Raw genomic sequence first — 21,217 nt, 5'->3', positions numbered from 1 at the left:
TCTTTGCCTGCTCTCATTACCCAAAGCACTCCCAGCTCCCAAGCTTTGCCCAGTCCCTCAGAGCTCACTTATTCCTCCCATCGCTGCAGCTGGAGCTCACGATATCTACATGATGACCAAGTGTTAGGAGTTAGCTGGAAGGTAACAGACCTGTCTATAATTGGGGGAGAGACTCACATAAAAAAAGGCCATCCCGTCTTTCTGGGAGAGGTGCACTCTTTGGAGGAGCTGATATCTTGGCATTGACAACAGCTAGTCAATAACATTTTAGCTGAGACTAAGACTGGACACCTAAATTGTAGATGACTAAAGTTAGGTGACATGGCTTTAGACTGCCATCCTTTCTCCAAAGAGCAGCTGGCAGTGCCTTTCCCCATCTTGACGCTTTGTTGGGTTGCATGTGTTTAATGTTGGGCTCCTCATTTTACAGTCTACGGGGGCAACCAAACATGCACAGGCAAATCAGCAGGCTTGGCTTATCAAAATGGAAGTTTGCTAACCTCTAAATATGTTTGACCCATACTTCTTGCTGTCTATTTAATTCTCAAACCATGCCTGCATGGCAGGTAAGTATTCATTCTAGAAAAAAAGAAGCGAAGTGGCTGACCAAAAATCCAGAAACAAATCCAGAGAGACAGCCTTACGGAGGTGAAAAAGCATTCCTTTCTCTGCATAAGAATATATAGTTAAAAACTCTTTCAGCCTAATAATATCAGATGTTCTATCAGATGGAGTGAAAACATGTCATTTTGATCCTGACAATTGTCCCTTTAAATGATTTTTATGCTGGGCCCCTAGCCAAAAAAGAATAGCAATTTTCTTAAGCTTCAACACAGATCAGCACTGACTAATAGCACTGAATGCAGAGCACGTCATCATATCAATATGTTTTCTGTACTCTGAGCATTCTTTGTGAAATCTGCATTTTTAAGATGTACAGTACATGGGAGCTGGATGTTTAATTTACTATAAAATCACCCTCAAGCTGAAAACCTGCAAATCATGTGAGTTAAATGGCATATTTATAGGTTTACTAGAGAAACTGAAGGAGGCCGGTGGGGAGTTTGTCGTCTGCTGCTCTTGGAAAAATTAAAACAAAGCCTTCCCATTTGCGTCTCATTTCTTTTGAATCTCCATGTGAATGTCTTTGGTTTGAGTCTTTGTCCTTGCACCTAAGCAGGACCCAAGGGACCTCCTTTTGGATGGTGTGACAGGCATTTGTCCAACTCAGCCACCAGCTATTTTTAAGAGACGGTTGGGATCTAGTCACCCTTAGGGTAGACCTGCACTGTATTTCAAGCCTAAAATCAACCCAAATTTAAACTGGCTGGTACTACCTGAAACAGAATTTCCAAGGCCAGGCTGGATGGGGCTTTGAGCAACCTGGTCTAGTGGGAGGTGTCCCTGCCCATGGCAAGGGGGATGGAACTAGATGATCTTTAAGGTCCCTTCCAACCCAAACCATTCTATGATTCTATGAAGTTAAGAGGTTTTAACACATAGCAGAAGGCAATGCATGGACCCGTGCTTGGCACTGACACTTCCCCAGCCTGACTCTGTTTTGTGGTACGGAGAAATCCATACCAGGCAGCTCACCTTGGTCCCTTGCCTCATACCCTTTCCTACACCCAGGCTGTAGTGTGTGGCTGTTGTCAAAGGGACAGGCTGGCCAGGGACCTTCCTCAAAGAGATTAACCAAGGCAATATAGGAACTTTAAGCAGCCAAGTTACAGGCATCCTTTCCCCAGTAAAGGTGAGTACCCAGACTATCCTTGTGGCTGTGAGCAAGGCAATTTAGTTTCACCATCCTTAAAATAATTATTATCAGCATCAAGGCCAATTATACATTGTGAATCAGATGTCAAGTTTCACTGTAAGACATAAATAAATATCCCAAGTTGCAGGTCTTAATTGCAACCCCACACCTTCAGCTCCTGATCTGCACATAACTGGCTCATCCCATGCATTCATCATTTGTTAACCCTTTCTGGAGGGTTAACCTTCCTGTGGAACCTCAATACAAAGTGGCAATGAAAATGTTGAGTCTTGAGGAGTCTCTGCTAAGGAAAACTTCTGGGAGCTAAATTCATGCCAAATTTCTTGCAAGCTTGTAGATTGAGAACCAGCAATTGTAGGGGCTGGTCTCTCTTTTGGATTCTGCAAAATGCGTGATCTTGGTGCTTGCTTGTATAAAAGCTACAAATAGTTTTTAAAGTCAGTGATTCTAAGGAAAAAAATACTTCAAACACCTCTGTTGATCAATAAACATGAACCTCTTCTTTTTATTGTTGAAATTATTAAATGCACTTCAAGTGTTGAAGTATAACACAAATAACATCCTGTGAAAATAGACACAGTTTCTTCTTCCTCAGCTGCAATTTATTCCATTTGACAAACTCCTACTAATACAGGAGAGAGAGTTGGGGAGCAAGGGAAGATTCATTATTTCTTTTTGTAAGCCCAGAAATGAAAATACTTCGTTACAAAAATAATTTGCACAATAATAGAAATAAGTAAGTGCACTGCAGAACTCTCTGGAGTAAAGCTTTCCTTCTCTCTTTGCTTCCCTGCAAACTCTGACAGTCTGCTCATTAACAGTGAATTGGATTTACATGCCATTTCAAGAGAAGAAAGCACTGGTGTATATACTGTATAATAACCACTTAGATTTTTGGTTTAATATAGATGGGAGGATGCGTTAATGTTTTTAAGTCTTTCCAGGATGAATTAAGTTTGATGACCTATTTCATTTTTGACAAGAATCCACAGCTTTAGTCCTGTAAATTTGAGTTTGATTAACAGGACTGTGCATCCTGCAGCAGTCCAGCTTTTGCTGGTTTTGGTGACAATGCAGGCAGGAAATATTCTACCAATAATTCAGGTAAAGCACCCACCCTTTTCATGGTTTTTTTTGCAAACTCAGCATCATTATGAATCAAAGGATTTGGCTCTGGGAAAGCATTATGAAGCCCCCTTGTTAAAGCGATGCCCTGGAATATGCCTTGTGTCCTCCTGGAGGGGAGAGGGCTGTGTCAGTCTGAAAAAAAACCAGGAAAATTCAATGCATTCTTTTTTCCAGAGCAGTTGTTACACATCTGCCTTTCGAGTGCCATGCATTAAGTTGGCTGAAATTGAAAGCTCAGACAGGAGCCGCTCTCTCAAAACATTTCTCGGGAATATTTTTCATTAGCTCATATCATTACGCACACAATCCCTTCTTCACCCTCACCCCTGTCATGATTTCTTTCATACATGAGGGAGGTGAGGGAATTTATCTGAATTAAAATCTATGTAAAGATATCTTTAAAAGACTAACAGAGGACGCTTTTCTCTTAGAAGCCGTGATGGGGAGGCATATGCAGAATGACTAAGGCAGCCAATTAATATGTTATATAAACAGCAAGCACCACTAGAAAAAGGAGAGAGAGAAAGAAAAATGAGAGATTTGGGGTGGGAGAAGAAGGGGGGAAGGGAGGTTGTAAGTATAAAGTGTTTGCCTTAGGACTTGTCTTCAGTTACAGAGCCAGACTCACATGACTGGAGCTTGGTTTGATGTGGTAATGAAGCATTGATCACAGGAAAAAGATGAAATGGCCTTTGCTCATTCATTATTTTTATCTTCTAGCTGTGGAAGACAGAAAATTGTTCATAGGAATGGTTTCGAAGAAGTGTAATGAGAATGATATCAGGGTGATGTTTTCTCCGTTCGGCCAGATAGAAGAATGCCGAATCCTTCGGGGACCGGATGGGCTGAGCAGAGGTGAGTGTGCAGTCTGTAAAGTCTCTTTCCTTAAGTGCTAATTGGGAGCTATATGTCACAGCCAGGGTAGGCATAGCCGCTGTCTGCAGCTAGAGGTTACGCTGTAATACGTCCCACGTGATAAAGGTATCCACATGAACTTTTCACAGTGACTGAAATTATCACCTTTTATTTCCAGTGTCAGAAAGGTCTCGGTGCCAACATATTAACTTGTGTTATCACCCTGTTTGTCAGCTGGAAAGTTTCCTTTGCACCCTGAGAAAACACCCTCAGTTTTCTGCTCTCACAAAATCAAAGATCCTTCCTTGACCCCTTTCTGCTTTGTAGCATAAGGCCAAAAACAAAAACAAAACAAAAAAAAAAAGGGCTGTAAATGACTGCTTGAAGGCATACAGGGTCATGGGAACTGGCCCAGGTTGTAGCACTATCTCCTCCATTCCTGTGTTTTCTATAACTATATGCAAAACATAGGTCTGCTGTAACTCAAAAACAAAGAGGTTAGCTTGAACCTGAGAGCTTTGCCTGGACAAAAGTTTGTAAAAAGAGCTTTTTAAATCTTGTGCCTCTATCACAACCCAAAAAACAGGGCAGAGGTGTTAAGCAGCACCACCAAGAGCGGTCAAGGCGGCTGACCTGAACTTTGGAAATGAAGAGCAGCACGGACTTCAATAGCCAGTGATCCCTTTTGAATGCAAAAGTGCCTTTTGGGGAAAGGCCCTCTGAAAACATATTGAAAAGGAAAATAAATGTATATTGATTACCCAGGCTGCATATTAAGTTCATGGTATATGGACTTGAAGGAGCATGAACCTTCTCAAAAAGTCAGTGTCAGATGGTGCTGAGTGGAAAAGAAAATAGTGATAGGGGAAAGATGCTGTGGTACTGACCATGGCCATTTAATGGCACAGGGAGTAAAGTAATTTTAAGTGTGGAGCTGTGAAAACATCACTTCTGTTTCTATAGAAAAAAAATACATAGAAAGCACAGTTTATGCATTTTATTACATTTTCAAAAGGCACAGAAAAAAATAACAGTATCCATTTTGCATATAGATATAGGTATAGATATTTTTATTTTTGGATCTACTTGTTTCCAGGAGGCTATGGGATCCTCAGTATTTTGTGTAACAATTTGTGCATGGGGTTTTTTGTTTTGTGTGCAGCCCAGCTTCTTTAAAATGCCTATAAATTTCAGCAGGGGAAGTATTCCTATATTTCATGGCACTACTTGAAAGCACTTACTATACTACTACTGAATAATAAGGACTTGTTGAAAAGATACTTTGACATTGCATAGGGAGCCCCAACAAAATTACATGCTTACATTTATGCATGCTTAGTCTGCAATCCCAAAACTTTTGGGATGGGGATGCAGCAGTCCCTCCAGGCAAGGAGAGCCTCAGGATCATGGCTTTTGCCTTGGGGAAGACTAGGGGAAAGGTCTGAGGTTGGTTCCTGTAGCTGAGTAATGAATGTAAACTGATGGAGTCGAGTGCTCTCATTATCTGTCTAGACCCAAAATTGAGGCAAACCAAATATTTCTCATTTTCACTGATTTCACTTTGTAAGTAGCACAGGGAAGGGGTGATGGAAGACACAAATGGGAAAAGAGCTAAGCAACTGCCCAGATAACAAGATCTGGGCATCAGATGTTTTGAGCCCCAAAAAGATTTAAATGACTCCTCTGCAACACCCAACAAAGAAATGGATCCTTCCTGGGGTCCATAGAAATCCCACTGCGTACCTGCTTTTATTCAAGAGACATTGGGCATAGTACGGGTATAGAAAAGCAAATTACGAAATCCAACAGGGTAAGTAAGGGTGGCGGGGTAGTTTTGTTCTGCCATGAATAGCAATCTCATGATAATCAGAAGCTGAGATTTTTTAGCCATGCCACCGATGTATCAGGCAGGACAGTGTCATCTGCTGGACAGCAGAGCCGTAGAGTTAATGTGCTGCTCTCTCCTGCTGAAGGCTGAAGATCTCAGTCCAGGTAGGTCACACACCAGTAGTCGTAGCAGAGCTGTATCCTCTCTGCCACTTGGGTTTATTTTGGTCACAATCACGACTGATATTCTATCATGCCCTCATGCATCATGCCTTGTTAAACTGGAATTGCTTTCTACACACCCATGTTCACACTTGAAAATGAGTTCAGCTGTGCCAACCGGGTTTTCAGGCAGATGTTTATCAGCTTTACAAAACCACCACTCCATGAGAGAAGGCAAAGTATTGGGAAAATGGTTGGTATTGCAGTCAAAATGAAAAGTGCTAAGGGAGGTTTGCAGTGGAGGGAGCTTGGCTGAAAAAGCCCAGGGTGAAAAGCCGCTTCACTAAAGCAAGAGGGAGAGTTTTGCCACAAAGAGTATTTGTTTTCCCAGCACCCGTTGGGATGTGCTTCCTTCCCAGCCACAGACGGGTGAATGAAAAACAGTCACTGTCTTAGTGACAGTGACTGTCCTCACCATGCCAGAGCCTTCAGGAACGCACAGTGCTCACAGCAGTGAGGTGGAAATATGGTCCAATAAACTCTGTTTGGCATCTTTTTCAATTGCATAACAAGTGCGCATCATGGTATCTCAGAAGAAAAGAACATGAAAAGTATATTCATTGGTATTTATGCCAATTTTTGAGCTTTTGTTAAAGAGTTCAGGCAAATAATCTTTATTACCAGCAGATAACTGCAAGGAATAGCTCCAGGGTACACTGCTCAGTAGAACAGTTTTGGTTTGTGCTGCTTATTTTTTCTTAGTAAAGAGTAAAAAGCTTCTGGTTGACTTTTAGGCCATGTCTACACTACAACAGCAACCTTACCACTGGTACAGTAACGGTTTGCTGTCAACCCATAGGCAGGATGTAGGGTTGTAGTGTGCCACAGGGCTCCAGCAGCACAGAGAAATCCTGTCCCGTGGCACCAAGGGAAAATGTAACACTTTGTGATGAGTGTGATATAAGTGCTAAGATAAAGAGAGAGAGGGAGAGAGATTGAACCTTTTTTTCTATTGTAGTTTCTAGCCAAGAGTTGACAGAACTTTAATAAAGTCACACCCATAGCTGTCATTACTGATAATGGACCATCAGCGTTTCTACTCCAAATTCCTATTGTCAGCTGTTTGAAACTCATCTGTAAAATGAGACTAAAATAATGATACAAAGATGATACAAAGCTCCAGTAGTGGAGCAGTATAGTTTAAAGAAACTGAGATTTTTTTTCCTGGAAACACTTTTTTCCCCACTCTTGTTCACTCCTGCATCTAAGAAATAATTGTTGTTTATATCTGTAACTTGTTATATTCAGGCTAGCTACAAGAAATAGGCAGCAACCAAAAGACATTGCCTTCCAAAGGCTCTGGGATGGTCCCTGTGAAATTAGTTGGCCAGCAGAGAGTAATTCCTAGCTGTGAAAAGTATTAAAAAATAAAAATACCTTGTTGGCTGTAGAGATAAAGAAACTAGGGACTCAACAGACATGGAGTCTGGCCTTTGCTTTAGCAGGGTTCATGGGACTATCTAAAGAAGCTTGCCACTGCCTGTACTAAATTCAATATTCAAAGAGATGGATTCAGCCTGCAGGGTTGTTTAATCCAGCACTTTTTCTGAAGAGCTAAGTATGCTTTACAAAAATTCATGATTGTGATATCATGTGCTAAGCTTCATTATCATGAAAAAGCAGAAGTGAACTGCCTCAGATGATTAAGATTTTAAATCACTTATTGTAAATGGCTTAAGGAAAGTTTCAGACCTCCTGACTCCTAGCACTGTGTAATGTCTACGTGACCACAGATGCCAACACAGACAGCCATGTGAGGATAGCTGGAGTGTGCAAAAATAGCCAGAAATACCCCACTTTTGATTTGTAGCTGTGCCACTGATGTGCTGTATTGACAGTAGGTGAGTTGGTCTCAAATCAGCTCTCCCTTATCCCATTCCTTAAAATAAGGACAGTGATGCTCCTCTGCCTTTGTAAAATGCTTTTTTTTTTTTTTTTTAGATCAGTGGATCAATATCTCTGTATCACTCTAGGAATTATTACCGTCCATAATGATGATAAAAAAAATCCTCTTATCCTTATCACAGGAGCAGCACACAGCAAATTATTCTGCTGTATTGCTAAGTGCAGATTTATATAACAGATACCAGAAAGATGTCAACTGGGTTAATAGGATGCACTGAAAAAACCTCTAATAACATGTACAGACCGTTGGATATACCATGAAAATTGTGGAATTGCTCTACATGCATATTCCTACATCTTCTAGGCTCCTAATTGTATGATTATTTTTTTTTAACAAAACATCGCCAGGCACACGGGACAAGTGAACATTTCTGCAGACATTGATTACAGGGGATTTTTTTTCTTGCTTTGCTTTAAGAGCAGGTTAGAAATGGCATGGAGAGTTATACCATGGTCAGGCAATTTAATTTCATGAAAATCCATTCATAACTTTCAGATTCAGGGGTTTTCTAGATGATTTAGTAAAAGAAAATTAGTATTTGCATCATAATTAATTGCAGTGAATGGTAGATGAGGAGATTTTATGCCTGTTTGGTTTTTCTTATGGATATTTACTGCCCTTTCATGAGCTAAAGTAATGTGAAGTGCCAGCCATGGGAAAAGCCTGGATTAGGGGCCACGGGAAACAAGCGTGGTGGAAGTGCTGTATTTTTAGTTGCTCTTCAGAAGTACCTCCATGCCTTATTTCTTCTGCTGTTAAATGGTAACATTTTAATTTTTTTCAATCATTATGGCACATTCAATTTTCTTTTTTTCCCCTGGTGAAACTCTTTCAAAGCTGGGCAGGAAGGAACGCATCCAAGTGACTAAGGTCTCTGCTGGCCTTTAGCCAGGAGCTCTGCATCTCAGGTCTCCATTACTGCATCTTCGCAGCAGTCCCTCCCCAGAGGGAAGTCTGAAATGAAATCATTTACAAGAGTTTTTTTTATTCCAACAAGAGGATCATCAAGGCATTGTTAGACAGTGTGGTCTTTGGTACCCGTTTGATTCTGGCTTTGTGTAAATTCCAGTTACTGAGACCTATACTTTGCAGGGTGGTTAATTGACTGTCCAATTAGAAACGCTTCAAGGGAACCATGAACTTCAGGAAATTTAAAATCTAGAATCTGTCATCTGGTCGATAGCCAAGAGAAGTCAGTAAAGCCAAAGGGATGAGGCATGTTTACAGGATGTGCCTGCTGTTACCTTTATGTGCCTGATACGCGTAAGCTAAAGAGCTTCACTCTTGACTCTTTCAAAACACTTTACTTTGGGCTGAGTTGTTGCACTTGGTCTCAGACCTGTCGTTGTGTGTCTTAAGCGATACCTAATGACCAAATGTCTGTACAATAAACAATTCAATGTCTTAATTTGTAGCTGAAATGTGTTTTAACCACTAAGATTTTTGTGTGATGTCTTCATTAGAAGGCTGTTTCCCAGGCTGGTCCTTCTTCCTTCAGACTGTGCTATATTAGCATAGCGTAGAAAAGGGAATGTCTACTTTGCAGTCTCAGCTAGAAATATTTTAACACAACTAGAGCTTATTTTTATCATGCTTCAATTTCCATAGCTTTTCATTTGAGCCTTATCTTTTCTTTAAATAGAAGCTTTCATCTCAGAGGATCCCAAATACTTCTTGCAGGAGGATTCTGGCAGCTTTTCACTATTGTTTCTTCACAGAAAGTGAAGAAAAACCTTGATTACTGTGAAGTAGGAAGTTGGAATGCAACCATTTCACCACTGGCTGTGCAAACACCATACCTAGTACTGCGATTGCTCGGATGACTTTGAAAATCGCTTGAGCCTTCTTCTGTGTCAGAGGGGTCACTTTTTCTTTTTTTTTTCAAAAAATTGATTACATCTGCCGTTCTTTCATCTCCAGAACTTTAAAGCTATGGTTTTTAAACTTCCATTTTTATCTCTAGGCCTGATTCAAAAATGTCTAGGGGTTTTGCATCTCCCTTTGGCTTCACTGAGGGTGTGGGGGCTTTAAAACCTCTGGTAGACCACAGTAGTTTTATGTGGGAGGTTTCTTGTGTATGTACAAAATCAGACCACTTACCTAGAGGCCTCCATACTTAAAAACGTTCTATTTCACTTGCAGTTCGCAAGTATTGACGTGATGTTAGACGTGCATGAACTGCTGACTGAACATTTCAAAACAGTCTATGAAAGCCTGAGATGAGAAGAAGTGAGTGAAGCAGGAGCTGAAATAGGGCAGTGATGAGCATTTTTAAATATTTCAAATAATTCAATCGTTCGAGCATTGAGCCCTAGGTTTGGGACAGCACGGGTTGAGGAGGAAGCTTTTCTAATTTTGCATCCTTTTCAAAATTCTTTTTCATTTGAGGGTGGGAGGGGGTTAAGGACTAGCCCTGTGAGTTTAGATGTTCTGTCAGCCGAGATGGCAAATGTGATAATGTGCTCTAAAATCTCCTCTGCGGCAGGGCTGGGTGCTTCCCTCTGATTCTGCCCACAGGAGGAAATTACTTTGAGAAGCCTTTCGCCAGTCAATCATTTATCTGGTGCAGGGGATTAGAAGGCAGCTTTGGAGAAGCAACTAAAACTCTTAGAGCTCCTTTCTCCCTCCCCTTTTGTTTCTGTTAGTGATCCCTGACATTTTGAAACCAGAGGTGATAAATAATTGCAAGGTGACTTGCAGGTTGGCCGTATTTACAAAAGGATTTTTCTTTTTTTTTGAGCTGAGGTAGCTGGTGGTACAAAACAAAATAATTTCAAGGCATTAGCTGTAAAAATATCCCTGTCTCCACATTTTCTCTCCCAGAGAGATTGGGAGAAGAAGGGAGTAATTGAAGTATCAGAATTCAGTGTGGTAGAACAGAAGTAGTTTGCTTGTAGCTGTTGGTCAAGAAGACCTTGGCCCATGCCACGACAATCAATGTAGTGTTTCACAGGATGAGGTAAGAGGCCACAGAAAACTTTCTTGTTTCCTTGCACCATGAGGCATGAAATCTGATTAGCCTTGTCATCTTATATTGTGATTTACAGTCCTGAAACTGGCAGTATGTTCCCAAAAGATCACCTCTATCCATGAGATATAGTGAGTGAGACTATGCTGGAAAGGCTTTGCCCAACCCCTCAGAAACTGCTGCAGCAGGAGTGCAGGATGGTCCAGGCAGAGCTCATCTGGCTTAAACAAGTGAAATCTAGTGTCCTTAGAAAATAACTTCTGATTAAATTCCAGGTGCGCAATGAAACCATCCTCTTAAGTGCATATGTACCCCATATAGGAAAATAAAGGTGCTGCGATTGACTGTGGCGGAGAATACAAGCATCTGAGAAGAAGCTTCTCTGAACACCTAAATTATATATGCAAGTTCAGTAATTAAGTGGACTGAATCCTGTAATACAGGCTTAGCTCCCCTCCAGCGTGGCAGTCTGGTCATGAGGGAAAGGATCCCATGGATCACACATAATAAAATAAATATGATCCCATGTTTCACACATAATAAAATACATGTGCACACATAATAAATATACAAATTTTGTGTGTGAGTGTCCAAGTTTGATAGCTGAATAAATAACCCTTGAATGTGAATACATGTAATAATGTCTGGAAAGATGGTTAAATTAGCTAACATTTAATTGGGGTGCTTGATGGTAACAACTGAAAGTCTAGGTTTTCCAATAATTTAGAAATAAGGTTTTCTACTGAATTTTTACCATAGTTATTGAGGCAAATCGGGTATTTACTGTGCAAATGGCCACTGTCCATCGGTGGGAAATGGCCTGCTGACTGGAGATAACAAGGGGACCTAACCTTGTAGCCTCTGGCTGGCAAACCGTAATTAAAATGCAGTCCCGTCTTCTCTGTGGAATGCTGTTTCCAAATGCTCATATTCAAGCCACATAACCTCATTCATCAGGCATTCCCCTTGCCCAGAGAACAAGTTTCTTTTAAATTGGTAGTGCGCTATATGGCGCTTTACAGAGATCTGCTACGGAGGTCTTTTCACTCCACGACAAAGGCAACGGCGTCCACGCAAATGGATTTGGGCTGAGGAATGAGGAGGGAGGTTTTGCGGCAGCGTTGGGCGCTGAAAGTCCCCAACAGCTGAGCTTTGTGGTTAAAAAGAGAAAAAGCATGGGGGAGGGAAGAGAGAGCCTGCTTTATCTTGAGAGGAGTGCAGCTTTATTTCTCTGCTGATTCACATTTCTTTTGAGACCTGCTAATTGCAACATCTCTCAGTAAGTTACTTACAGCAGTACTGCTGGGTAGAAATTGTGATAAATGCATAAACTGTGTCTTATTGATTTTTGTTGACATTTTACATGCTTCTTATGCATTCTAAACCTCCATTCAGTAATTGTCACTATGGTACACACTCCTGGATAATGAGAGCGAAAGAAGTGAATGAAGCAGTTTCTTGACCATTATAAACAATATTATTCAAGGCTCTGTATGGGGTTTCTTGCCTGCCCTCCATTATATCTCTATTTGTGCTCATCCCCCATTGAATTTGCAAGACGATAAATGAAAACCCTTGGTGTTATTTCCTCTGTTAATGATAATAACAAAAATGGTTTTAAGAGAGATTACTTTGATGGTAAATTTGGGCCTTTTTAATTTTAGTGCACAGCAGCAATATGGAATCTAGCAGAGGTACTGTAGTTTATTTACCCTTCTACTGCACATTTTGTCTAGATTGCTGTACAGAAAGCTGTTTTGTTACATCAGTTTCTTTGACAGAAATTTGTTGATGAATAAGGATAGTACAGCAACACGTGGTGTGGCTAAACAGCAGTAAGACATCATCGGCTGTTGTGTTACCTGAGAAATATGTAGAGTCATAACGCTACCATGAAGTTTGCATAAAAGAATTCTGACTTCTGAATTTATCATGCTCACTTATCAGCCAGAGTACGCAAGCCAGTTCAGGTTCTCCTGTATGAAGGGCCTTTACATTAAAGAGAAAAAAAAAAAAAAAACAAAAACAAAACCGCATGATGCAAAAATGCATTGACTTTATTTTCATGACTAGATGTAGTGCTTTTGGGTAATGATCAGGCATTGCTTTCTCTTACTGTTGTTTGATTAAAATGTGAATACAGTCTTGACTTGATAATCTTACCAGGTACACAGGGAGCGAAAAAGAAAAGGTATTTTATGCCTCAAATTGATTTGCATAAACCAAACAATCTGTTGCTTGTTGGATTGCAAAATGGTTTATTTTGCCCATTGGCCACAGGGGCAACAATATTGTATTTTTGATGCCAGAGTGTAGCTTTCATGCATTAGCTCTAAAATGACAATATGCTTTAGCCTCTCAGTGCTTAGATTTGCTTCATTTGGAAATCTTTTAAGTAGTAATAATAATAATGTTTTGAGGAAATTGAGTGGAACACTAAATTATTCTCTGAAACCTAAGTTCAAACTGTGCAAGGCTAAGGGAGCTGAAAATCAATGCACTTTTAAAGTCATTAGAGATCACAAGTGAAATAAGTCTGTGTTGCTTCAGCTAAGCTTTTAGTGTGCCATGGTATTATTACAAAATCAGCCTGAATCTGCATTAATTTCACAGTCTTTTTCTTTAAGATGCCCAAGGGTGCATGAAGAATAAAATGTAAATCTCAGAAGGCAATGTTTTTATTAGTCAAAAGGCCAGTGAGTCCTGTACTAAAAAAAGTTGACCTGTACCATGCCCAATGTAGGTATGACTGACAATACTAAAAGGATGGAAAAATAGCCCAGGCATTAGCCTACTGGCTTTTCATTATGATTTAAAAGGCTGAGGAGGGAGAAAAGTGATTTTTCAGTTATTCATGCACATAACTTCAGAATTGTTCAAGTTGGTGGTAGCTTTCATAGAACAAAGAATTCGACTTGTACCTAGGACTCCGAGAAACAAAAATCATAAAGATTTTTATTTTTAATATGTTTTTTTTCTTAAGTGTTGAGATTTGTCCTGGTTTGAGGTAAAACAGATTCCACCTACATTACTGATTTTTGTCTGAGTCTTTTCACACTTAGTCGCAGGCTACACAGTGGAGTTTTTCTCATCCTTATTTGTATGGTTGTTCTTGGTGCATCACAGAAATATGTGACATTATGGACACCTTTACTAAATTCCCAGTTCAGCTGCCAGTGATGCCAGTCATTTAACTACTATCCACAATTTACCTTCACAAAAGCGATAGCAAGCAATTGTTAATGCATGGCCTGAATAGACTAAACTATGCAATCCAAGCTGTACATAAAAGCCTTACTTACGTGAAACCCTGTGGCTAAAGAACCAAAAAGAAAAAAAAGAAAAAAAAAAAAAAAACACAACCCAAAACAACAACAACAAACAAATTAAAGGAAAAAACCCTTTCTCCTCACCCATCCCCACCTAGGTTTTTTTTCTTTCATCTATGGTCAGATTAGCAAGTCAGCACTGTCGATAAATAAACTAGAGAAGTTGTTTATTTTTATGTACTACTGAGAACAGTGTCGTCTTGTGGCCGTTCTCGTAGACTGTGTTGGTTTAACAAGCGTCCAACCCTTTTGTCTTGTTGTTTTTTGTCTTTCCTGCTCCCTGTCCCCTTGTTCCCACAGGCTGTGCGTTTGTCACATTTTCTACAAGGGCAATGGCACAGAATGCAATCAAAGCCATGCACCAGTCTCAGACCATGGAGGTACAGTACTGTATCATTTGCCCTTTCTTTGTTTTCTTTGTGCAAATGATTGCGAATGGTAAAGCCATGCTCTCCTGGACCAGATCAGACACATGACAATCACAGATTTAAACTTTTTACCAACTCACTCCACCTCTCTTTGTGCAGCTTATTTTTCTTAATGACCTGAAAGCGCACGATAAGGTTGCTGTGTGGTATCCAAACATGGCTCTTCATCCTGTTTTCGGTGGCATTCAGCAGAAAATAAAAATGCTGTGAATACCGCTCCTCAGTCATATTCAGAGTGTATCTGATGAGTAAATTACCTTTAATATTAACATACACACCCCCAAAGAAAATAAATCTTAGTTTCCTTTAAATAGATTTTTAAGTATTGTGGTTTGCGCTGCTCTGAGAAAAAGCTCAGGAGATTTCACCTGGCCACGCTGAGTTACTAGTGCATGTGTTTTTCTGCAAATAGAATCTCTTTTTAAGTTAATATAATTTGTCCGTCTTCATGTAGCCAATAAAAATGCTAATGATGACAGAGCATATTGAAGTGTGGCACTTTCTGCAGAGCACTGTTGTGGCCAGCCCCTCACAAGCAACACTCTGTTTCCTCCCAAACTGCCTTTACGGCCTCGTGTTTTGTCGTGATGAGCAACACAAAACTTTAAACCTGTTCACTTAATGTGGCTATAGCTGCAGGCTAATGGTCCATTCATTGGAGCGGTTATCGAATGCCACGGCTTGTCTGGCAATCTCAAAATTTTTTTCAGTCTGTGATTTTTGTCATGGTCTTTCAGAATTTTGCACAAAAAACCGCACAAGTATGAAGTCTTTACTTACTCTGGATCTTCTAGCTTATCATTGGAGAGTGCATGTTATACTGTATTATGTATACTGTATCTTTGTGTAGTGATGATTTTTCTCAGAGGTGGCATTGATGTTATGTGCACTTGTTTCTTTTTTTATTTATTTTTTCACCAGGACCTTTCAATTTTTATTTTTATTTTTTCTCAGTGATTTTTCTTTGCAATGCTCTAGTCTCCCAAAGCATGCTGGGTGCTAAACAATCATTATTGCGTCATGTCGTTGAGCTGCTTTGTGTAACGAGGCAAGGGGGGAGAGCAGGGGTGGGAGGGTGGAGAGAGGAGAAGGAGGAGAAGATAAAAATCAAGCCAGTGCATGAAAATGTCACTAACTGTTTCCTGTATACTACAAGTAATGATATCGGCATTGCAAAGCTATTGTCTTTCCAAACATCACGTTTGAATTTGGTTGAGCTTCTTTTATAATCGATGTGTTTTCTTTTCAGTGCAATGCATTTTTAGACCCTGAGCATACAGTTTTAGATGAGAATCCGCCAATGAGATGAGAATAATTGAAATGATCTTTACTAGGAAGCTGATGTTACACAATCTATGCAGTCTGACAGTATATTGTGAAAAAAATGCCACTTTGAGTCTCGAAATGATACTCGTAGTAATTTGTCTGCCATGCACTGCTCCATTAATTCAGATCTATATGTTTTGCTGGGTTTGATTCCAAATAAAAAGGAGATGTTTATTGGTAATATTGTGCTTTACCTATATTTTCCATGTGTTTTAATGTATTTTTCTGTCTAGCAAAATGAATTTTACACAGCTCTACTTCAGAAGATGGTAAAATTAAAGAGATAATACCTCCTAGACAAATTCTCCCATTTTCCTGTTGTGTGCAGTACTCCACAAGAGGCTGCGTTTTGATGTGATGTTCCTGTTGATGTTAGTTCTGTAGAATAGTTAGTCTTGGATCAACATACTTCTCAACACCTTTAGAGATGCCATCAATTAGATCCCCAAATAGGCAAGACAATTCCAAATATTTTGCACTTTGAACATGTGGGTCTTAGCGTCAGTTGAGCTTAGGCTGAGAGTCCCTTCTTGGAGAGAAGCAGTACACCCTCCAGCTCTGTGGGCGAGGGACTCAACAGGGTCTCTATGTCCCATCTTGCCAACACAAATAAAAATATAAAGGTAGCACCAGCTGTTGGGAGCAAAATGGCACTACATGGGGTGGAGATACCGTGCCATTGAATGAGGAAAGGAGATGCACCTTATGTATGTGCTGGGATCTTCCTCTCAAGACAGAAAATGGAAGAGCATAAAACAGAAATCATTCTTTAAGCTAAACAATTTTGCTCATTTTTTCCCACACTAACCAACTTGGGTTAGCTGGTGTTAAATCTCAACCCCCAGCCTGAAAGAGTGGTCCTTGGACACTTTTGTTTCATGCGTTTTACAAATGAAAGTGGGCTGAGAGAACAATATGTAGTACACAATTATATTTCAACTCAATTACTGCAGAATTCTTTTTCCGATTTCATAATTTTCCATTCTTTGGCACGCATCATTGACCAAGATGAATTTTCAAAGTGGGCTATGGAAGAACAATGGAGATGTTCATGTCCAGATGAACACGTCTCCTAGAATAATGAATTCTCTTAGTGCTCTTTCCACCTGACTTTCTGACCTGGTTAAATCAACTGATTTTAAAAATATAATTGCTGCTCTAAGTTTTTGCTCTTCTGTCTCATTTCTGTGGAGTTTTTTTGTTTGTTTGTTTAAGGCATTCAAATGCAGCACCAGTAGAAGACACTAATTTGTTATCATGGAGTAAATTTGATGCAACAATAACAACCCTTTTCTCATATAGAGCCACTTGCTACATATAATTTCAGTCTTCAGAATGTTTGCTCTCTTGAAAATGATGAAGTGATGAAATATAGAGCAGACAGTGAAAAAATGAATTATAGATTCATAAATTGCAGAGATATTGTTTTTATACGATTTACTGACATTTAAGCATTCATAAATTTGATGTCAGCTGTAGAGTTGAATGCTGAGCTGCTGGACTGATAACTGAAATAGCCATATAATATTTCTTCCTTTGAAATTCATTTCTATTTCTTTGGAAATAGACTTGATTCTCCTGTACATCTAGGTAGAAGGCAGTAAGTTCTGGTTGTTCTTAGCCCAGTGCTACCAAACCTACCATACTAAATAGAAACAACTTGCTTTTTTTATTAGCGAAATCAGAAAAATCTCTCTCACACCCTCCACTCCCTGGTTCCTTTTTCTTTCTTTTTTTTTAAAGAGTCTTGTTTTTAATGTTAGTATAAAAATCACTGGAGAGAGGTAATTGTGTAACAAGCTGACTCCTTCATAATCTTTATTTGATTGCTGGAGTGGTACGTATCTCCTTTCTTCTTCACTGAAACACTGAAAGACATTTTCACAATGAAATGCACAGGAAAGGAGTTGGAGGTGGAATAATAAATCGCAAGTGATGATTTCCTAAGATAATTCGAAAGGAACGGTATTGATGGGAGGTCTTCATACAAGAGATTTTATTATTGTGGTTTATTTCATCATTTCGTCTGTTGATTGTGAATATTCTTATCATTTCTCTTGGTGTGAGGTTCTTCAGAGAAAAGGTACATGGCTGTTTTTTGTAAATAATAGAGGGCAGGAACTTTTCTGAAGATGTTCACCATGTTTTGAGAGCAGCCATGGGAAGAGTTGGGTTTACTATAACCCCACTCCCCATCCCACACTATACACTTTGGCTGAAGTGCTGCTGTGGTTTTTGGACTTGAGTCACCTTTCACTCCTACCGTTGTGTTCAGATTGAAGTTAGACAAGAAATGTTAAACAAAGCATGGCGGGTGGAGGGAAATTATTCATTGGATCCTATGAAGCTGGAAAACAGTATGAAATGGATTGACAGTTTCTATGACTCACAAAATGCTTGAATTAATTTGAAGAATTGAATCATTGTAGTATATAGTTTGTTCATTTGATTTGAAAAAATGAAGACTTGAAAGGTTAAAATATGAAAACATATTTTTATATGTTAGCGGGGGAAAAAAACAGAGCGAGCGCAAGAGAGACATCTTTCATATTCATGTCTCGTTCTCCCAGTGACTTTGCCCAGGAATACTCAACCTGAAGTCCAAGGGAAATACCCGGGTTACCTCAAAAGTCCATCTGGTCCATGACCTCCTGCTTCTTTCTCAAGGGTCTCTCAGACAAGGGTGAAGAGTAGGCTGCAGACCAGATGTCCAGTTCTCTCTTACAGCCTCCCTATTTCCTGAGATGTCTTACAGCCCTCCCATATCATGTAATAAGAACCTTGTAGAAGCGATAGAAGAAATGGTGGCAATCAGGAATGGGCTGCTGTCACCAGAACTAGTCACTTTGAGTCTGCATCCTGCCCTTTGTTCAAATCTCAAGGGTGCTTGATACAAAGCGTTTCTGGGAGCAGACCATGCGTGGGTGAATTGTCCTAGCAGCATCACCCTTTGTGCTGACTCGGGACTAAGGGTCCTTGATATGCAAAGGACTGGCGACCCACTGAGGATGGCCACTTCAGTAAATCAGTTGCTCACAGTCTATTTATGTAGGGTACACAAGCCAGCTGCACCGAGTGTGACTGCACAGCCAGACCGTGGTGGCAGGGCGGTGTTGGCTGTGTGGTCCCTGGCAGCAGGGAGGTTGGACACCTCCCCCTTTGGCGATGCCTTGAAAACAGACTGCAGACAAAGCATCACGTCCATCTCATCAGCTGTGAAGCTTAATTAAAGAGGACTGGTACACTTAGCTGTCTCTGGCAGCAATTTTGATAGCTGGAAGGAAAAGAGAGCCTGAGGAAAGGTGCTTTATAAAAAGAACTGGGGAATCAATAATTTCTGCGTAGCCTCTTTTCCTAAGAAGCTGAAAACCTTAGTCCTTGTGGTCCTACGTATGCCACTCACAAAGAGAGGGTGAGCAGTCAGGTCATGCCATTGCCAGTGGCCCTATGGGACATGGCTGAGCTCACGATGCGAGAGTGACTCGGTGTGATTTAACGCTTCTGTCTTTCCCGATCTGTCTAACCGCAGGGCTGCTCTTCGCCAATCGTGGTGAAGTTTGCCGATACCCAAAAGGACAAGGAGCAGCGGCGTTTGCAGCAGCAGTTGGCACAGCAGATGCAACAGCTCAATACTGCCACTTGGGGAAACCTCACAGGTCTTGGAGGACTCACACCACAATACCTAGCTGTAAGTTCATTTTGGAGGAGGCAGCTATATTATGCTGTATTTATTTTATAACCATGGCAAATCAGCTGTAGTAAATTCCCTGCGATAAATTAAGTCCTCCAGGATACGTAGCATGTCTTCTTCTGTATAAAAAACTCTGTGTGTTTATCACATGGTCTAAAAATAAATAACAAGAAACAGAATTTGAATAAACATTTCAAGATGTGTCCGTGCTGTCCAAGGCAAATGTTTAAAGTTTACTCATGCTGCAAAATCAAATTTGATTCCATTAGTTTTATTGTTCTTTTGAATGTTAGGGTCTGTTTTTTATAGCTCAAATAAAATTTAAGTTCTTCCTTAGGGGAGGACAGATAGGCAGCTGAACACTAGAGGGGCCATATCTATACGGTGCAGCCTCTAAAATAGAATGTTGTGGTTTGGTCCTCTAATATTCCACATTTTCATTTGGAAATGGCTTTCACTTTAATGTGTGGTCCTGTCAGTGTTAAACATGCATGGTTCGTTCTACCTTGTACAGAAAGCAAAGACGGCAGGGGAAAGCCATTTGTTTCTAATAAATTTTGAAATGGTATTTTCCTTGGTCTGTTCGTAAAATGAGAAACAGACATTGGCTGCTGCCCCTGTTGGAGAAATCTGAAATCCACAGCCATGTCCTTAGGTCCTGGGTGACCAAGAGAGACTCCCCAGCAGCACGGCTGAGAGGGAGTCTCTGTGTTTTGTGGCTTTGGGCTTGGGATGTCTGGTTGAGCAGATTTTGGATAACTTGGAGAGTTCCTGGTGGTTCCGACCTAGACAAATAAATGCATCAATATATATGTACTGTCTGTGCATAAATACATAATTTGTATGCATACAATGATTTGGTATAGTGATATAATTTTAAACAGTAATTTACCTGGCAATTAAAAATATATATATTAGTACTGAGCTAGGCTAATTAATACTGAGGTAGGCTAAATTGTTATATATAAATACCAGTCTAATGAGTGTCTGTGTGCTTGATTCATAAAGATAATAAAGAAAAAACTGAATTCAGGGGGGTGGGGGAGAGTGGACTGTGATTGACAGAGATGAGTTATGGTAACTACTAGACTACAGAGGGTTGTAATTAGTCACGCTATGTTGGTTTAAATAGATTTAACACCTGGTTGTTAAAAAGAATAAATTGATTAATTGTTTTAAAGCAGCAATGTTATTGAGTTTCCCTTGTGTCTCTGTGTTTCTTAATAGAGATTAGACATTAATATGGATTTACAGCATTGACTCTAGGGATGTTCATTCCAACAATAGACAGAAACAAGAGACTATATAAATGTAAAGGAAAGCATAAATACTCCAAATGTGAAATGATAGCTCATTTTAGTTTTATCTTCATTTGTTACATTAATGTCAGATAGATTGCTGTGTTGTGTTGTTAATTTGCAGCTTCTGCAGCAAGCAACTTCCTCCAGTAACTTGGGTGCCTTCAGCGGCATTCAGCAAATGGCCGGTAAGTTAAAAACCATTTCGTTTTGCTCCAGCTATGTTTTGTATTCTTAAGCTATTGAATTCTGTACCTCTAATAATCACATTGGCGGGGGGCGGGGGTGGGGGGAGCATGTTGTGTATTAAATGTGGCAGATGTACTGGCAGGGGACAGCTCGCGGTTCAACGTCAATAGAAACACTTTCTCCCCTCTTTCAGAAACTGAAATTAAACCCAGTGCTCCCAGGTTGTGCAAACAGTTTGTCTTGCATTAGTCACCTGCCATTTGTCCAAAGTAA

The 21,217-nt window shown here is 40.1% G+C and overlaps 1 protein-coding gene across 1 annotated transcript in view; it reads left to right on the top strand.

The window, feature by feature from the left end:
* Positions 1–21,217, top strand: part of CELF2 (CUGBP Elav-like family member 2) — a 244,805-nt gene that overhangs the window by 174,989 nt on the left and 48,599 nt on the right. Inside the window, exons 5-8 of the mRNA XM_074144550.1 lie at positions 3,626–3,760; positions 14,313–14,392; positions 19,296–19,454; positions 20,880–20,943. Coding sequence (XP_074000651.1) covers positions 3,626–3,760; positions 14,313–14,392; positions 19,296–19,454; positions 20,880–20,943 — 438 coding nt within the window. The remainder of the gene's footprint in view (positions 1–3,625; positions 3,761–14,312; positions 14,393–19,295; positions 19,455–20,879; positions 20,944–21,217) is intronic.

The sequence above is a fragment of the Numenius arquata genome, chromosome 2 (assembly GCF_964106895.1).
Source record: "Numenius arquata chromosome 2, bNumArq3.hap1.1, whole genome shotgun sequence".
Taxonomy (NCBI): domain Eukaryota; kingdom Metazoa; phylum Chordata; class Aves; order Charadriiformes; family Scolopacidae; genus Numenius; species Numenius arquata.
Note: the sequence above shows the minus strand (reverse complement) of the source record. Positions and strands in the feature narration are given on the sequence as shown.